Source organism: Rhinatrema bivittatum, chromosome 1 (assembly GCF_901001135.1).
Source record: "Rhinatrema bivittatum chromosome 1, aRhiBiv1.1, whole genome shotgun sequence".
NCBI classification, from domain to species: Eukaryota; Metazoa; Chordata; class Amphibia; order Gymnophiona; family Rhinatrematidae; genus Rhinatrema; species Rhinatrema bivittatum.
In genome coordinates this window covers 36,789,292-36,807,677 of record NC_042615.1, presented here as the reverse complement: position 1 = coordinate 36,807,677, position 18,386 = coordinate 36,789,292, and the positions used below count along the sequence as shown (strand labels likewise).

The window sequence follows — 18,386 nt, the reverse complement described above, 5'->3', positions numbered from 1 at the left end:
TTCTGCAGGGTCCAGCTAAGACCGTCCCTTTTCACAGGTCGATGAAAGAGCTGGAGGTCAGGGAGTGGGACACTCTGGAGACTGGCCTCAGGGTCAGCAGGGGCCATGGATAGGCTTTATCTTTGCCCGAAGACACGCTGGAGCATTTGAAGGTGCCAAAGGTGGATGCCTCGGTCTCTGCAGTTACGAAGAGGGCCACCATTCCTGTAGCTGGCGCAGCAGCTCCGAAGGATCTGCAAGAAAGGAAGCTTGAGGTGCATCTTAAGAAGATTTTCAAGATGTCGGCGCGGGGCATCCGGGCGGCTGTTTACAGCAGCTTTATGCTCTGAGCTAGTTTGCGATGGGTGCAGCAGTTACAAGGTGACAGAAATATGACACCCCGGGAGTCTAAACAGGCAGATCGATTGGAAGCGCAGTCAGTTATAGGGGCAGATGCTTTGTATGACCTCATTCGCACATATTCTCGAACGATGATGTCTGTGGTCTGGGCTAGGAGACTTCTTTGGTTGTGGAACTGGTCAGCAGACTTCTTGTTTAAAGCTCAGCTGGGAGTGTTACCTTTTAAGGGCAAACTTCTGTTCGGAGAGGACTTGGAGCAGATGAAGCATCTGGGAGATAACAAGGTCCACAAGCTACTGGAGGACAAGCCAAGAGGGTCCAAAGGTTTTCTCCCTGTGCGCTCTTGATTTTAGGGGCAAAGGCATTTTCACTAGAGCAGAGCAGCAAGTGGTGGTCAGAGGCAGACCTCAGAGAGGTCGCAGTCCTAGAACCAGCCATTTGTGGGCGCAGAGCGAACTGAGATGACTCCGGCCAAAGTGGTGGTGGAGCCAAGCCAGCGCAATGAGGCGAGGCCAGCCCACTCCTCAGTCCCAATCATCAGGGTCGTTTGACTCAATTTTATGAGGATTGGGTCAAAATCACGTCGGACCAGTGGGTTCTAAGCATGATAGGACAATGCTATGCTTTAGAATTTGCCTGGCCACTCAGAAACCTGTTTATGGTGTCCCCTTGTGCCTCAAAGGAAAAGAAGCTGATCGTTCAGCAGACCATACAGCGGCTGCAATTGTTGGGGGCTATTGTTCCCATCTCCCAGGACAAATAGGGGCTGGGGCATTATTCGATTTATTTTATGGTGCCGAAGAAGGAAGGAACCTTTCGTCCAATTCTGGGTTTAAAGAAGGTGAATCTAACTCTCAAAGTTTCCCGTTTCCGGATGGAGACTCTTAAGGTCCATCATAGCAATGGTGAGAAGTGGGGAGTTCTTGGCTTCCTTTGATTTGAAGGAGGTGTAACTGCACATTTGATCTGATCATCAGCGGTACCTCTGGATTATGATCCTGGGGAGGCATTTTCAATTCTGCACTTTCCTGTTCAGACTAGCAGTAGCCCTAAGGACCTTCACCAAGGTGATGGTGGTAGTGGCAGAAGCTCTCAGAAAGGAGAGCATGCTGGTCCATCCATTTCTGGACGACTGGCTCATCCAGGCAAAGTCTGAAGATCTTTGCTGACATGCAATAGAAGTGATGCTGCAATGCCAGCGATCGTTGGGATGGATAGTCAATCTGTCCAGAGCCAACCTTCGCCTTTGCAGGTGCTGGAGTTCTTGGGTGTGCGCTTCCATACCCGTGTGGGGAAGGTCTTTCTCATGAAAGAGCGGATTGTCAAGCTTCAGGCTCAAGTTTGGAACCTGTTGTAGGCCCGAGTGCCCAGGGTCTGGGATTACTTACAGGTTGTCAGTTCCGTGGCCTCGACCTTGGAGCTTGTCCCGTGGGCGTTTGCTCATATGAGACCTCTACAGAAAGCGTTGCTATCCTGGTGGGATCCAATTTCAGAGCAGTTTCATCTTTCGCTACTGCTTACAGAATTTGCCATGTCCAGTCTTTCGTGGTGGCTTGGCCATGACCATTTGTGCCGCAGGGTGGATCTCGAGGGACATCAGTGGATGGTGGTGACTACCGATGCCAGTCTTTCTGGTTGGGGGGCCTTATGTCGGTCCCAGTCGGTGCAGGGCCTTTGATCAGCAGAGGAAGCAACTTGGTCCATCATTCGCCTAGAGACGAGAGCGGTGTGGTTGGCTCTGCGGGGGTTTCTTCCCCTTTTGTGCAACTGTGCAGTCAGCGTCCTGTCCGACAATGCGACGACAGGGGCCTACATCAACCGTCAGGGAAGGTACCAAGAGTCGAGTGGTTGCTCAGGAAGCAGAGATGCTGATGTCCTAGGCGGAGCAGCCTCTGGCCTTAATAGCTGCTTCGCACATAGTGGGGATTGACAATGTGCAGGCAGATTTTCTCAGCCAACAACAATTGGATCCCGGAGAATGGGAGCAATTGGAGGAAGCGATGACTCTCTTTTCTCACAGATGGGGGGCATGTCTCATATGGATTTGATGGCAACCCAGAGGAATGCAAAGGCACCGCATTTCTTCAGTCACAGAAGAAAGCACGGAGTGGAAGGGGTTGATGCCCTGGTGCTTCCTTGCCCACATGACGTTTTGATCGTGTTTCCTCCATGGCCTCTGGTGGGCAAGGTTGTAAGGAGAATAGAGGTCCACCCAGGAAAGATGATTCTCGTGGCTCCAGAGTGGCTTGCGAATCCAGTCAATCTAGCAGTGGACGGCCCCCCTGAGGCTGGGCCATCTACCAAATCTTCTGCGGCAGGGTCCTATATTTTCAGATCAAGCGGATCACTATTGTCTGGCGGCTTGGCTTTTGAAAGGAAGCAATTAAGGAAAAAAGGATATCCGGAGGATGTTATTCTTACTCTATTGCAAGCTCGCAAGACCTCTACTTCCTTGGTGTATGTCTGAGTTAGGAGGGTCTTCGAATCTTGGTGCATGGAGCAGGGGGGTTGATCCTCTGCGAGCTTCAGTGGCACGGATTCTGGCTTTTTTGCAGAGAGGCCTAATGAAAGGTTTGTCCTTTAGTTCCCTGAGGTTGCTGGTGTCTGCCTTGGGCTGCTTGCGGGGCAAGGTTCATGGAACAACTCTGGCTGCACATCCAGATGTGGTGCGTTTCCTCCAAGGGGTGAAGCATTTGTGCCCCCCCTGTTCATAAGGTGTGTCCTCCTTGGAGCCTTAACTTGGTCCTCAGGGGCATATGTAGAGCACCGTTTGAGCCTTTCAGGAGGGCCACCATAAAGGATCTGACTTTGAAGGTGGTTTTCTTGGTGGTGATTTGTTCAACCAGGAGGGGGTCTGAACTTCAGGCCCTGTCACGTAAGGGATCCCTCTTTACGGATTTCAGATTCCAGAATCTCTGAGGACCGTTCCGTCTTTTCTGTCGAAGGTGGTTTCAGTGTTCCACTTAAGTCAGTCAGTGGAGCTTCTGACTTTTCCAGATTTGGAGATTGGTGCGCCTCATGCGAAAGAATTAAGACATCTGGATGTCAGAAGGGCTTTGTTGCAGTATCTGGAGGTCACCTACAGTTTCAGATTATCGGATCACCTTTTTGTGCTATGGAGTGGTGCAAAAAGGGTCAGAAGGCATCAAAAGCTACAATTGCATGTTGGTTGAAGGAGGCTTCATCTGTCGTGGTCGTCCTAACCCGGAGGAGTTAAAGGCTCACTCTACCCGCTCCCAGGCGGCCTCCTGGACAGATTGTCAGCTGGTGTCGCCGCAAGAGGTTTGCATGGCGGTTACTGGGAAGTCTTGTCATACTTTTGCTAGACTTCGGATGTCGACAGTTTCGGTAAAAGTGTACTTCAAGTAGGACTCTCGCTGTCCCACCCCAATTAGGGAAGCTTTGGTACATTCCAGGAGTCTGGACTCATCTGGGTACGTACAGGGAAAGGAAAATTGGTGCTTACCTGCTAATTTTCATTCCTGTAGTGCCACAGATTAGTCCAGAGTCCTGCCTGGTGGTGGAGAGAAGGTTTGGAGAGTCCGCTCGATCTGTTTATTATAATAATTCTGAAGAAATTTGAAGAATGGCATAGGTTTCTCATTCGTGTGTTAAGAAAGGTTCCAAATTTGGTAATAGTTTTCAGTTAGGAATCTTCCTTTTTCCTCTGCTCACTCTGGGGCATATTATAGAGTTGATTTATTAGAAGTTTTGTTTCAGGATATCCACAATGCATTGCCTCCATTGTACGCAAATCTATCATGCACATTCATTGTAGATATTCTAAAAACCAATCTGACTCAGTGTGTTCGAGGACTGGGTTGAGAATCGCTGCTTCCAAGCATGTTAAAGCACATTGGCCTAGCACCGTGTTACTGACTGTCGTTTACTCAGTCACCGGCAGATGTTTGTGGAAAGTGTGCTGTGGTGCTAACAGTGTGATCTAGTGGTCACAGCTCACAGCCACAAGGCCAGACCTAGAGCAAACCACCTTCCATTGCTAATACAAAGATCATAAGCGCCCAAGGTCAGGAACAGTAAATCACCAGCACTGTAGGAATGGAATACTTCCTTCAGATGGAAGGAAAAGAGCTGGAAACTGTCAAAGAAAGAAATCTGGGCGTAATCATCTCAATGACCATGATGGCCAGTTCAACATACTAAATCAACTGGAAAAACTTAACAGTATACTGGGTTGCATAAACCAAGGTATCGTCAGCCAAAGAAGAAAAGGGGGGCAATATTGCCTTTGTATAAGTCACTAGTGAGACTCTACTTTGACTACTGTATTCACTTCTGCAGGCCAAATCTTCAGAAGGACTTTTAAGAGGCTGGAAGCACTGCAGAAAAAGGCTCCTAAAATAATATAAGGCCTGCCAGCTGGTCAAAGACTACAAAGAGAGGCTTAACACAGGCAACATGTGCTCGCGGGAGGAATAAAGGGAAAGGGGGGGGATAGGATTGAAACGCACAAAGCTGCCTCTCCCATGTGGAAGGTCCTCGCTTCAATCCCCCAGTTGCATCTTCTGTTCCTCAAGTCATCTGGGGTTGAGGTTGCTGTGGAGGCAGGTTTACAGCCCCCCTCCCCCCCTTGGGATGGTGCTCATCACTCGAGGTATCAGGGCCTCGTGATTGCGGGGGCTCCAGAAGGGAGCCCTGGTGCATGGCCCCCCCGGCCCAGAACCATGGTGGCAATGGCCAGACCAGGTACAATGGCCAGATCAGGTACAGAAGTGGTTTTAGAGTAAAACCACTTCTAAAAAAATCTAATCTTTCTCCAGAAAACCCATCCAATTTTCGCCCAATTGCAAATCTACCATTCATCGCAAAAATCATGGAACGAGTTGTAAACAAACAACTAACTGAATACCTAAACGACCACAACATTCTTTCTCCAGCACAGTTCGGTTTCCGCCAATCTCGAAGCACGGAAACTCTCCTTATCTCACTAACGGATTCCATATTACTAAATCTGGAAAACCGACACCCTTGTCTTCTCATCCTACTAGATCTCTCGGCGGCATTTGACACGGTCAATCATAACACATTAATAGATCGTCTGTCAGACATTGGCATTAGAGATGAGGCCCTCAAATGGTTCAAATCATTCTTACAGAACAGACAGTATAAGGTCAAGGTCAACAAGGAAGTATCTCAACCAGTCACCTGCACCTTGGGAGTCCCACAAGGATCGTCACTCTCTCCAACCTTATTCAATATATACCTTCTACCACTCTGCCAGCTCCTCATTAACCTAAATCTCATACACTACTTATACGCAGACGATGTGCAGATAATGATTCCTATTACTGAATCTCTCCAAAAAACTCTGGACTTCTGGAACTCTTGCAAACAAGCCATCAACAACTTGCTCATTAGCCTCAATCTGATTCTAAATCAAAGCAAAACAGAATACCTCCTTATCTCCCAAGACGGAACCTACACACATCCCAGTACCATCTTGTCTACTCAATTAACAATGTCCACACAAGTCAGAAATCTAGGGGTTATCCTTGATAATCAAATGAATTACAGATCTCTCATAAATAATATTGTAAAGGATGGATTCTTCAAATTACAAGTTTTGAAAAGGCTGAGACCTCTCCTCCATTTCCAAGATTTCCGTTTAGTGCTACAAGCAGTCATTCTCACGAAAATAGATTATTGCAACTCACTTCTACTAGGCCTCCCTGCTAACGCCATAAAACCTCTACAGATGCTGCAAAACGCAGCAGCAAGGATCTTAACCAAGTCCAACAAAAGAGACCACATATCACCCATTTTGAAAAGCCTACACTGGCTTCCCGTTAAATTCAGAATACTTTTTAAAGTGCTCTCAATAACCCACAAGGCACTACACAACTTGGCACCACTCGAGCTCAAAATCCCTCTCCAATTCCACACCTCCACCAGACCAGTAAGACAAGCCTATAAAAACAACCTGCATATACTACCGATGAAGTCAGCATTAAGCAAAAGAGCCTTCTCCACAGCGGGCCCCAAAATCTGGAACACTTTCCCACCAGAACTCAGATCAGTGCAATGCTCATCTACATTTAAAAAAAGACTCAAGACTTGGTTATTCAACCAAGCGTTCCCCTAACAGCAACCTGCGGAACATCCCTGCCAATGATCCTTTCGGTGGTAATCCACTTGAGAGCTATTTAGATCATCTATAGAACTCATGTAAACTTTGGCAGTCGAAGATCATAACCCAGTCTTATAATTATCAACTGTTTATTTAACCTACATTAGGCACTGTATCTTTTACTTATGCCTACATTAGGCAATGTATCTTTTACTTGTTAACCCCATATATACTTATCCAAGTTATATCGACCTGTTCATTGTAAGACATTTACTTGTCAGTGTTATTGTTACTGTTAAAATGTAAACCGACTTGATCAGTAATTCTGTTATTGGAAAGTCGGTATATAAAAATGCTAAATAAATAAATAAATACACTGGAAGTGGGAATAAAACAGGGGAAAGAAATCATCCCCCCAGGTAATTGTGAATAAGGGCTCATAGTGCCAGCATCCCAGCCCTGGCTGCGACTGAGCTGAAGGTGTAAAGGAGCAGAAGGAAACTGCCGGCTCATCAACAAAGAAAAAAAAATCTAATGTTTGTCAGGCTTCAGTAAAGTATGGGGAAGGTGAAATCTTCCATGGAAAAGAAAACTGAAGGACAAAGGGTCCTGAGGTGAAGTTGCAGGGAGGAAGGGCCAGAGGAAGCACGAGACAGTGCTTCTTTATTAAGAGGGCGGCAGATGTGGTGGAACCCAGCACTGTGACACAACAAGATTAGGTCTTCATAGTTTTGCACTCATCCCCCCCCCCTTCACTCTCTCTCAAGGGGAGAGATAATCAAGGAGAAAGCAAGGCACGGGTAAAGGCAGCACAAGCTTGTGACACTGCAGGCCACAGGGTAGCAGAATGGGAACAAATAGCGCGCAGCTCTCTAGAAACCAACTGGCAAGCTCATTGGGCCATAGGGGGACGGATATTTGGGCAGTTTCCTTAAGCAAACTCTTTAAAGGCGTTTACCTTCTTCCCTGTTTCCTTAGCACTGTGATAGTGAGTCTAAGGCATGAGTGCTCAAAGCAGCAGGCAAGAGATACAGAAGCATTTAGCTAGGTAACTCAGAAATTATCCAGCTAAATGAAGATTTGGGCACTTATATGGCTAAATTCTAGCCGTATAATAAGTTAGGAGCGTTCCGGGAACATAACTGAGAAGTGTTCAGTTAGCTGGATAAAGTTAGCCGTTTAACTTTAAGATAGCAGGCTATAATCATTAGTGTGGTTGCACTATTGAATATACCTCCAAAGGTAGCTGGATACGTTCATCCAGCTAAGGGCAGATTAATTAAGGCTTTTCTCCCACTTTGTGTCTATGGGAAAAGCCCTTAGTGAATCAGGTCCTAACTTTGCTGTCTTGACATTGACTGAATTTAGACCTCACAGTTTCCAAATGAAAGCCAATGGCTCCCTAATGTTGTCTCAATCCAACCTGATAGCTTCGTTGGTCTATGACAGTGTTTCCTTACCCTCTCCTGGAAGCACACCTAGCCAGTCGGGATTTCAGGATTGCCACAGTGAATATGCACGAGATAGATTTGCATACCTGGGTCTCCAATTTATGTAAATCAGTCTCATGCATATTTATTGTGGATATCCTGAAAACCTGACTGGTTAGGTGTGCTTCCGGGAGAGGGTTGGCAAACACTGGTCTATGAGATCAGCTGGGCTTAAATAGGGGTCAGCAGGAAATATTGTGGAGCATATGTGGGGGCAGCAAGGAGAAAGAAGCAAAGATGACCACGACTGGCTTCCTTCTTTTTAGAAGCAGGTCGACAAAACTAAGTGGTGTAGCTGGAGCTTGCAACTTTAACAGGATGGTGAAGTTAACTTTTTTTTTTTTTTGTTTGTTTTTTTATAATTCTCCTCTCTCTTTTCCTTGTCTGCCTCCCTTTACAGCAAATGCAGCAGCAGCCACATCTGCCGAGGCAGCATCTCCAGCAGCAGAGGAACCCTTACACAGTGCAACAGGTCAATCAGTTCCCAGGTAAGAGCCCAGCAGGTCTCCCGCAGGGCACCATCAGGCTTGGGAGTCCTGATTCTCTTTCCTGGCTGAATTAATAGCCTTCCAGTGAGAGATTCAAACCACAAAGCATCCCTCGCCAGCTGCGCGCTTCTATGGGTTACAGCGCAAGCCTTCACGCTGAGCAGGGGATGATCAAACAGAGGTACGCACCTTTGTCCAAAATGTTCTTGAGGTCTGAGAGAGGATACACAGTAGTCTGGTTTCCCAGTCTTTCATGTGCTTCCTTATTTCTTGTCTCCACTTACCCACATCGTTCCTTTTTGCTACCAGGCCCGGCCTGGTACATTGCTGTCTGTTGCCTTGACTTTGCCGCAGATCGTGGTCAGGGACCCCTGTTTTCTGGGCACTGAATTGCACAGCCCATGTGAAGATACCTGTGCTGTACCTCTGTACAAACTGCTCCGTCAGCATCATTTGGCTTTTCGACTTCGTTTTTTTGCTAGATTTCCTTACTGACAAAATACTAAGCCTTCACATTTAAAAAAAAAAAATTGATAGCAAGAGTTATCTGGTGCAGTCTAACTGTGGTTCACTTTGTGCTGACAGGAACTACTTAACTTACAATCTTATTGTCCGCCCTTGGATAGCAAAAAGATCTGTGTTTCTGAGATTGGTATGTAGTGTTTCCAAATGCATTTTCTTTTAAGTATGGGTTGCGGTTTAGCAGAGGGCTTAGAGAATGTATCACATATCCTTGTCGCCTAACCTCCTGCTTAAATTAAGATTATTTATTCATTTATTTTATTTTAGCATTTATTATTTGCCTTATCTCAACAAGTGTGGAAGGTGAGGTATAGCACTTAAAATGGAATTATAGCAAATCATAAACCAATTACATAAATATCAATAATTATGTAAACTTTTATTTCTTTATTTATTTATTTGGAATTTTTATATACCGACATTCATGTTCAAAATTACATATCACATCGGTTTACAGCGAAACGTGAAAAGTATAAACGAATGCATTACATCAAACAAGGGATACAGGTAACTGGGATCAAAGTTACAAATAAATACTATGCTCTTCCTGAGAGCAAGAAACTAAAACGCACAGTATCACATTTCCAGGATACATAACAGGGGATCAAAAGCTAACTTTGCTAGAAAATGATGTCGAGAAGGAACAAAACATATGAAACTGGGTGAGAATGGACCAATGTGTAAATTAGACGGGGGATGGGATAAAGGTGGAGACAATAAGCCAAAGGATGAAGACAAATTTTCTAAAATGGGTGGTAGAAAAATGCATAACCTGCCTGCAAAGTTATGCCTTGTTCAGAGAACGAAAAGCTTAACTAAAACGCTAGTCCAGTTATTAGAGAGAGAGATGGATGGATCATCTGAATTAAGGAAAAGCTTGACTATAAATCACAGCTATTGAAATACCTAAAATACATTACATTAAAATAATAAAACCTACAGGACTTACAGTACATAAGGATCTTGCACAAAACTGTGAAAATATAGTGTTATCCGCAGTAGTAATTATTTGGTATTCTGCCTTTTTCCACGAGTGGCCTCAAGGTGGATTACATAATCAGGTTTTAACTAACAGTTACAATATGTTGGTTGAAGGTCATTTATATTCACAGTGGATAGCATTTAGAGGGCAGGGTGTATAAATTATAATCCTTACTTGACAGTTCAGGTAGATGGGTCGGAGAGACTGAGTTTCTCTCCCACGAGGACTCTAAGGAAAGGTGTTGTGAAAGTGTGGAAAGACAATTTGAGGTGTAGGATTAGTGGTACCTTGTTCCAGATTTTTGAAGCACAGCCACCGAAGGCATGAAGTCTCATACAGGATAATTATTGGACATTTCAATCACCCTAGCATTTATTCCGTGACTGTCTCATTGAGGCATGACAAAGTGATTAAGTTTCTAGACAGCATGAATGACTGCTTCATGGAGCAACTGCACCTACAGCCAACGAGATTCCAGTGAGATCTCGTTCTCACTGGAATGCAGGATCTAATGCAGGAAGCAATAGTGGTGGAGCCGATTCACAACAGTAATCACAATATGATCAAATTTGAGATAATCACTGATGAAAAAAAAATAAAACTACCACAATAACATATAGTTTTAAAATGGTAGACTATGATAAGGCTTGGAACTTTAAATAAATAAACTAAAAGGAACAATTACAAGCGATAAAAGTCTGCATGAGGCATGGAAACTATTTAAAAACACTATTTTGGAAGCCCAGATAAAATGCATTCCATAAATTAAGTCAGGTCAAAAGAAAAAGAAGAAACATCTGCCAGCATGGCTAAATGGTGCTGTGAAAAAAGCTATCAAAGACAAAAAAATATCTTTTATAACACACAAAGCAGGACCTAATGAGGAAAATAGGCAGGCACTTAACCACTGCCAAATTGGATGCAAAATACTAATAAAGCAGACCAAGAGAATTTGAGGAGAGACTTGACAAAGAGCAAAACTAATAAAAACCTTTTCAAGTGCATTAGAAACAAAAGAACGGTGAGGGAGTCAGTTGGGCTGCCAAATGACTTTGGGGGGGGGGGGGGGGGGGGGGGACAGACAAGCAGATTTGCTTACCCGTAACAGGTGGTCTCTGAGGACAGCAGACACATGGGGTGACATCATCAGATGGAGCCCCAGTACAGAAAACATGACAAAGTTTCTAGAACTTTGACTAGGCAAACTGAGCATGCCCTATACCATGTGGGGTCCCTCTCCAGTCTTATAACAGAATTATAATTAAAACGAAAAATAGGAGAAATCCAACTCAGCGGGGTGGCAGGAGGGTTTTGAGAGGACTAACATCCCGCTGTCCACGGAGAATACCTGTTACAGGGAAGCAATTCTGCTTTCTCCAAGGACAAGAAGGATGGTAATTCTCTCACGTGATTGAATCCCTAGATACCGGTTGCTCCCCAACACAAAAAGGGACCAACAGGCACAACAACCACATTCCAGTTGGTAACAGAGGAGGGAGACAGCCTGAACCCAAACAATGGGCCCTAGGGTGGGTGGGTTCTAAACCGCAAACAGTTTCCAAAGGACAGACTGGCTGAACCTACTGTCGCGTTGGCCATCCCTACCCAGATAGTATTGAGATATGAATGTGTGGAGAGTTCTCCACGTCACAGCTTTGCAAATCTCCTCCATGGGAACTGCTCGCAAGTAGGCCACTGATGCTGCCATAGCTCTAACAGAATGAGCCTTGACATGACCCCCAACATGCAGTCCCACCTGGACATATCAGAATGGCTCCATAGGAGCTTTTGACAGCTGAGCTAAAAACACATTAAGGTCCCAAGATACAGCGGGAGGCCTTAGGGGAGGCTTCAATTGAAGTAGGCCCCACATAAATCGTACAGTTGTAGGTATACAGAGATGGGCTTACCATCTACACCTTGCTGATATGCGCCATTTGCACTGAGATGAACTCTAATAGAATTGGTCTTTAAGCCAGCTTCTTACAGGAGTAGAAGGTAATCAAGCTGTTTTTGTGTGGGGCAGGAGAATGGATCTAAGGCCGCCTTCTCACACCACACAGAAAACCTCCTTCACTTCAGTCCATAGGACTTTCTAGTGCAAGACTTTCTAGAAGCCACCAGGACCCAAGACAAATCCTCTAAAAGATCAAGCAGCTGCAAGATTAACCTCTCAACATTCAGGCTGTGAGCGACAGCCTGGATGATGAGATCTGGGGAAGTCCACAGACTGATCGGTCTCTGGATGGACAACTCCCTTGGGAGTGGAAACCAGACTTGTCTCGTCCAGTGAAGGGGCCATGAGGATCATAGTCCCCCTGTTCTCACGAAGCTTCAAGAGAATCTTCACCGCTAAGGGAATTGGAGGATACGCATACAGAAGATCCTTGCTCCAATGACGGATAAGGGTGACCAAGACTGGTTTGCTGTCTGACCTGTACAGGAGCAGAACTGAGGCTCCTTCCTGTTGCAGTGGGAGCTGGCGAGAGCAGAGGCCCAACTGGAGCTTCACCAATACCAGCCCACATTCCCCTTAGGTTGAGCCCTCGGGTGCCAGGGCCGGCTGATCTTAGGTGCGGGCCTCTGAGGTAGTGGAGTCGTGGAGAAGAAGTCATTGCAGGCCAGTACATAGGAAGAAACGATGAGAGCACAGGCCACAGAGAACAGGGTCAGGTTCAGGTAGTGGTGGTCAAGGCAGGCGGAGATCAGTCAGAGTCGGTGTCCAAGCAGTGGTCAGAGACTGGCGAAAAACAATCAGGGTCAGTGGCCAGACAGTAGTCAGAGGCAGGCGGAGTAGAAACAGAGTCAGAGTTCAAGCCAGGTTCAACACTGAGATCCGTCCGAGGGAAATGAGGGGAGGAGAAGAGGCAGGAAGATGAGGAGCAACACAGGCAGGAACAGAGAACATCAAAGGCTTGGAGAAGAGACAAGAGCTCAGGAGCAGGAACAACTCTGTGGCAACTCATTCTACCAGAAGGTAGTAAACCTATTGCCAAGGCACAGGGTAGGAGACACGCTCAGCCCTTTATAGTCCGGACCAGATGAGGTCATCGGGAGGCGCCTCCGGGTGTTTCGCACCACTGGCCCTTTAAGAGGGCCGGCGTTGAACCTGAAGTGGAAGTCGCGTCTGTGGCAAGGCCTGAGCTAGGGGGCCTGCCGCGTGGCCCGGGGAGCTCGAAGGTGGCCAGACTGCGGTGAGGTGCCGCGTAGGCCCAGGGAGTCCTTCCCCGGTAGCGGGACTCCAGGGGCCGGAGCTGGAAGTAAGACCGTGCGCCACCTAACGCAAGAGAACCTGCTGATTGAGATTGAGTTAAGTATCAAAATCTCGGGAGGAAGGAAGAGGAGGGCTTATGGGCCTGTGCCCTGCATCTTTTAAGTACCTAGCAATGCCTGGATCAGTATTCAAAACTGGATGGTTAAGTAAATTAGCGGTGAGAACCTATCTGGCTATGCCACTGAATATATGCATATAACTGAGTGCTTAGCCATATAAGGCTAAGTGGCACATCTAGCTTAACTGTATGGTTTATGTGGCTAAGTCCGAGTAGCAGCAATTAGTCTGGCTAACTCGCTCCGCCCACCTCATGCCTACTATTTATGCGACTACCTTTTTAGCAGTATAAGGGACTTAGATGACTTAAGTGGCGGCTGCTGAACGTGCGCACATTTTCGGCGGCTGCTACTTAGGCGCACAAGTCCTGCTTATCTGGCTAAACAGACATTGAACCCTCTTTGAATATTGGCCTCGCCTCTGTTTAGGTCCTTAATTCTGGTTACTCTGAAATAAACGGAAGGAACGGGGGGAGAAGCAGGGAAAACCAGAATTTCTGTTTTGGAAGGGGGTTCAATCACATCCATGAAAAACAAAAAAAAAAAAATTCAAGCCTGCATGTAAGAGAGGAGTGTAGAAGTGACCTAGAGGTTACAGCGGAGGGCTGAGAGCCAGGGTTCAAATTCCTCTGATGTGCCTCGTGACCTTGGGCAAATCACTTCACGCTCCATTGCCTCAAGTACTATCTCAAGGCCTGATTTTTCCAAAGCTCTTTTCCCTTCTGTGTCTTTGGGGAAAATGCTTAGTGAATGAGGCCCTTAGATTGTGATCCCTCTGGGTTGGAAAGGCAAGTAAAGTCCAGAATATGGAAAGTGGAAACCTCCTCCGACTTCTTCTTCCCTGGGATCATTCTTTCCTCCAGTCCTGCATCTCCAACGATCCATCGGACAATCTCTTTCATCCGGCACCCGTGGCTGGGCGCGCTGCCATGCAGCGAGGGATCTAGCTCCCGTTCCCCGGGTTCTCTGGGGCTGGGGATCCCGCAGAGGAGCGGGAGGCGTGCTCATTGTGCAGTGGCGACATCTAATGGCCGGATTTAGGGTGCGTGATTGCAGGGTCAGCACCGTCGGCAGAGGTTATAAAATAGGAAAGAAATCCTAGGGTAGTTGTGAGCGAAGGCTCGTGGCCCAGGATCCCAGCCCTGGTCCCAACTAAGCTGGAAGTACACAGGAGCAGGAGGAAACCATGAAGTAAAGAAAGAAAAGAGAGCGAGCATCTGTGATCCCTTAATATCATAGGATGTACCCCTTTAACTTTGTCCAGGCTACATCAAAGCTCTTTTCTAGAAATAACGCACATCTATCCCGCTATTCTATGCATCCCCCAGCAGCTATCGCTGGTCTTTCTTCAGCACTTGTTTAGCAAATTTGCTCCACACGTTCCCCCACAACCTAAACATTTTGCTGCAATAAGGAATTAAAAATTAGACCAGATTGTCCATTTTAAAGCCCACGGTCTTTTTTGGCACTTTGCTGTAAAATATGCATTTTAGTTCCTGCCCTGAAGGAAGTGTGGGTTTGGCCCTACCTCGCATGTCTGCATCAGGTTGCAGATAGTGATCAGGTCCATATTCAGGGATTGGCCGTTCCCCTCGGAAGCACGAATAAGTCTGTCTTTATTACATGCTAGTTGCCAGGCACCGGACCCCCCCCCCCCCCCCTTCTCCTTTTTTTTCCTCAATTTAACTGAAGACCGACATACTTTAAAATAACCTTTTCTAAACTCAGCCTATTAAACTACATAAGTGGGTGATGAAACATGTATATCTCCTTTCAGACTAGGGCTTTAAGTTATTTTGATGAGGCTGCATAATTAGCTCTGAGATGAAGAATAATGGATTCCTGCGTCTGGCAGATTCTGCATGCAGGAAACCTGGTAATTATTACCTCTTCCGAATGAAAATTGAGCACGTGTAGGATTCTGAGTCTCTCAGGAGGATTGCGACAAGGGTTTTGTGGAGCTCGTATGTAAATCCTGCTTCAGGTCCTAAGCATCGTGGCAAAACAAGAAGAGGACACTACATGCCGCGTTGGAATCCCTGGCGTCCTGACACAGGGTGGAGATTTTATCACTCTGAACGTCGGCGCATTAGAGCGAGCAATCTCTGTGGAGTGGATGGTGTGTAAAGGTGTACTTGGGGGGTGAATCACAGTGATGGGGATGGTAACTTCCTAACCCAGCCATTTCCTCGCTGTCTGCATCCTGTCTTGAGTTGTTGAGGGCCTGAGACAGATTCAAGGGCCATCGACCCAACAGGGAAATTACTAAGAATCAGAGAAGTGGCTACCGATATTATTATCATGCAAACATTTTTCCAGCAAAACCATAGCTTGTGAAGAAAATGGATAGTGACTAACTTTACGTGCCGCTTTCTTGGGTGCTTGGCCAGTCAGAAAGCGGGATTCTCATCCTGGTGTTCTGTCAACTCTCGCCTCGTCCCCTAGATTTAAACTATTTGTTAGCGTATCTGTTATATTATAATAACCGCTCTCCAGAGGCGTGGGGGAAGATTACCTCCTGCTTAACTTCCTCTTCCGTCCCTCACAAAGGTAACCCGCGTCACCCAGGGGTGTTCAATGGTGGCGGGTGGGGAGGAAGAATTTTTTTGATATATAGGGCCAGAAATTGTGTATGAGAATGGATTGGCCGAATCAGGTTGCATATATAATCTGATAGGTTTTCAAAACTGTCATGGCCAGGCTAAAGGTGTGCTACTCGTGTATAAAATGCATTTTATAAACTGAGGTGACTGAGGACTGGATGAATCCTTTATGACATGTGGATTTGTGAATTTTCTTGATTGCTAGCTAAGGAGAAGGGAAGGAGTGGCCCAAGAAGAGGACAGTGAGAGAGCGAGAGATGAAATCGTCTGGTGGCCAGGAACACAGCAAGCTGCCTATTTAAAAATATCTAACTAATACAAATATACTAAACATCAATTTTGGAAACGACACAGATGAGGAAACCTGTTCTGCCATTTAGGTCACACAGTGTCTGAGGCACCTAGAACCTTATTTTTAACAGCAGTAACACTAAGGACTCAAATATCAGCAACCTTGTCTATGAAAAGGCAGCAAGGCAAACCTTACAGCCAGGCCCTATAACACTAATTCCCTGAGGATAAGCAGGATGGTAGTTCTCACAATGGGTGACATCATCAGATTGGAGCCCTAATGCGGAAAACTTATGTCAGAGTTTCTAGAACTTTGACTAGACACACTGAGCATGCCCAGCATGCCCTATACCATGTGTGGTCCCTCTCCAGACTCTTATTTTCAGTGGAGCTGTAAGCCTCATGGTCTGAGTGAGCTCACTTTAGCTGTTTCTGGCCTAGTGGAAAACTTTCCTTTCATCGCGGTTTTTCGCAGTATTTGGTATCGTCCGTCACCGGGTCCCTCTCGTTGCCTCCCCGTAATGTCCTTGTCAGGCTTTTCAGCGATTCTGGTAGGTTTGCATTCGTGGTAGATTCCCTCCGTGGCAGTGGTGCACTAGTGCCTGCCAGCCATCGACGGCCGCTACCAGTGTTTCGTTTCTACGGTCCCTTTTTTTTTTCGTTTCATCATGGCCACGTCCGGTTTTTGTCGTTGCCCCAAAGACCATATCTGGCTCCACATGAGATATGTGTCCTCTGCCTGGGGGCATCGCATGATGTCCGGGGTTGTTGCTTGTGCACTCAAATGACCCTGAAGGGATGTCAGCTTTGACTTGACAAGATGGATCAGTGCTTCCAGTTGAGGAAGTTTGAGCCTTTGGCATCAGCATCGATGGACCTGTGAGCCACACCGATGACAGTGTGTCATCGACATCGGCGGGACTGTCGGTACCGTTGGCAGATAGGGGTGCAGGAGACCGACCATTGGCAATCTCCTCCAGGCCAAGGACGCCAGGTTCATCGTCTTCGGCCTTGGCACGGGGAAAGACCGGGCTGAGCATCAAGGGAAGCCTAAGAAGCATCAGCACCAGTCCCTGTCGATGCACAATGCCGGGCGCAGGGATGTACCAGCTTTTGCTGCAATACCCCGAAAGTGACCCTGCGGCGAGGAGGGCCAATCCTTTATCGGTGCCAGGGGTCCACGACGGTCTCCACTGGTCTTGATGCCAGTCACTGATCCACCTCGCAGATCCAAAGAATATCTGGCCACCCCTCCTTCCTCCCAATCGGTGTTGGCATCGGCAACATTTGGGGAGGAGCTGGAGCGTCAAGTCTAGTGGGCGGTGGATCGGGCATTGCAGGGCATCAGGTCTGTGGCGCTGTCAGCACTGGTGCCAGTGCTGCCTGGCATCATACCTTTCTAAAGAGAAGCTCAGTGTGCTCATAGGTGTATTACTGACCCAGCTGTGCCAGTTCCTGAGACAGTACCAGTGCCCGGCGGGGCACCGAGGCCTCCCCCCTACCAATGTGGTGGTCATTGCTGGTTCCTCCAAGGAGGAAGCTCCACTGAGACTGGAGGAGATGCCAAGGCCTGTAGTCCCCCGTCCAATTTTACCGGTGCCTGTACCTCTAGATGAAGGCCGAGCACCTAGGGCCCCATCCCCTGTAGTATACAGTGAGGATGAGGGTCCCTATGATCCTTCAGAGTCCTCCGACAAGGGCTTTGATGGTCTCCTGTCAGACCTTTCTCCTTCAGATGAGTGAAAGAAGACCCCCAACTGAGGACTTAACCTTCACAGGGTTGATGAGGGTGATGGGGGAGGCCAGCCATTTCAACTTTTAACGGAGGAGGATGCCAGGCCAAAAATGCTTGAGATCCTCCAGTTTGTGGAGCCTCCTAAGGAGATCATGGCAGTCCCGGTACACAAGATCCTTAAGGAGCTACCGCTGAGGATATGGAAATACCCCTCACAGTGCCTCCCATTAATATGTAGGCAGACAGGGTCTACCTCATCTAGAAGTCTTCTAGATTCGCTAAGCGTCAGTTGCTTCACCAGTCGATGGTGGTCAAATAACGCTCTCAAGAGGGCCAAGCGCGCTCAGACCCATTCCTTGGCACCCCGGAGAAGGACCGCAAAATGATGGATGCTCTTGGGAGGAAGGTGTTCCAAGGCGCTATGCTTATTTTCCTGCATTGCTGCCTGTCTGCTCTCCATGAACTAGTACTCAGGGGACATCTGGAAGGAGGTGCAGGAAGTGGCTGAGCAGCTGCCT

General features: G+C 47.1%; 1 protein-coding gene across 1 annotated transcript in view; it reads left to right on the top strand.

Annotated features, from left to right (window-relative positions):
* The window catches only part of MAML3 (mastermind like transcriptional coactivator 3), a 576,691-nt gene that overhangs the window by 545,743 nt on the left and 12,562 nt on the right, over positions 1-18,386 (top strand). The window contains exon 4 of the mRNA XM_029596416.1: positions 8,318-8,405. Within this exon, the coding sequence (XP_029452276.1) occupies positions 8,318-8,405 (88 nt within the window). The remainder of the gene's footprint in view (positions 1-8,317; positions 8,406-18,386) is intronic.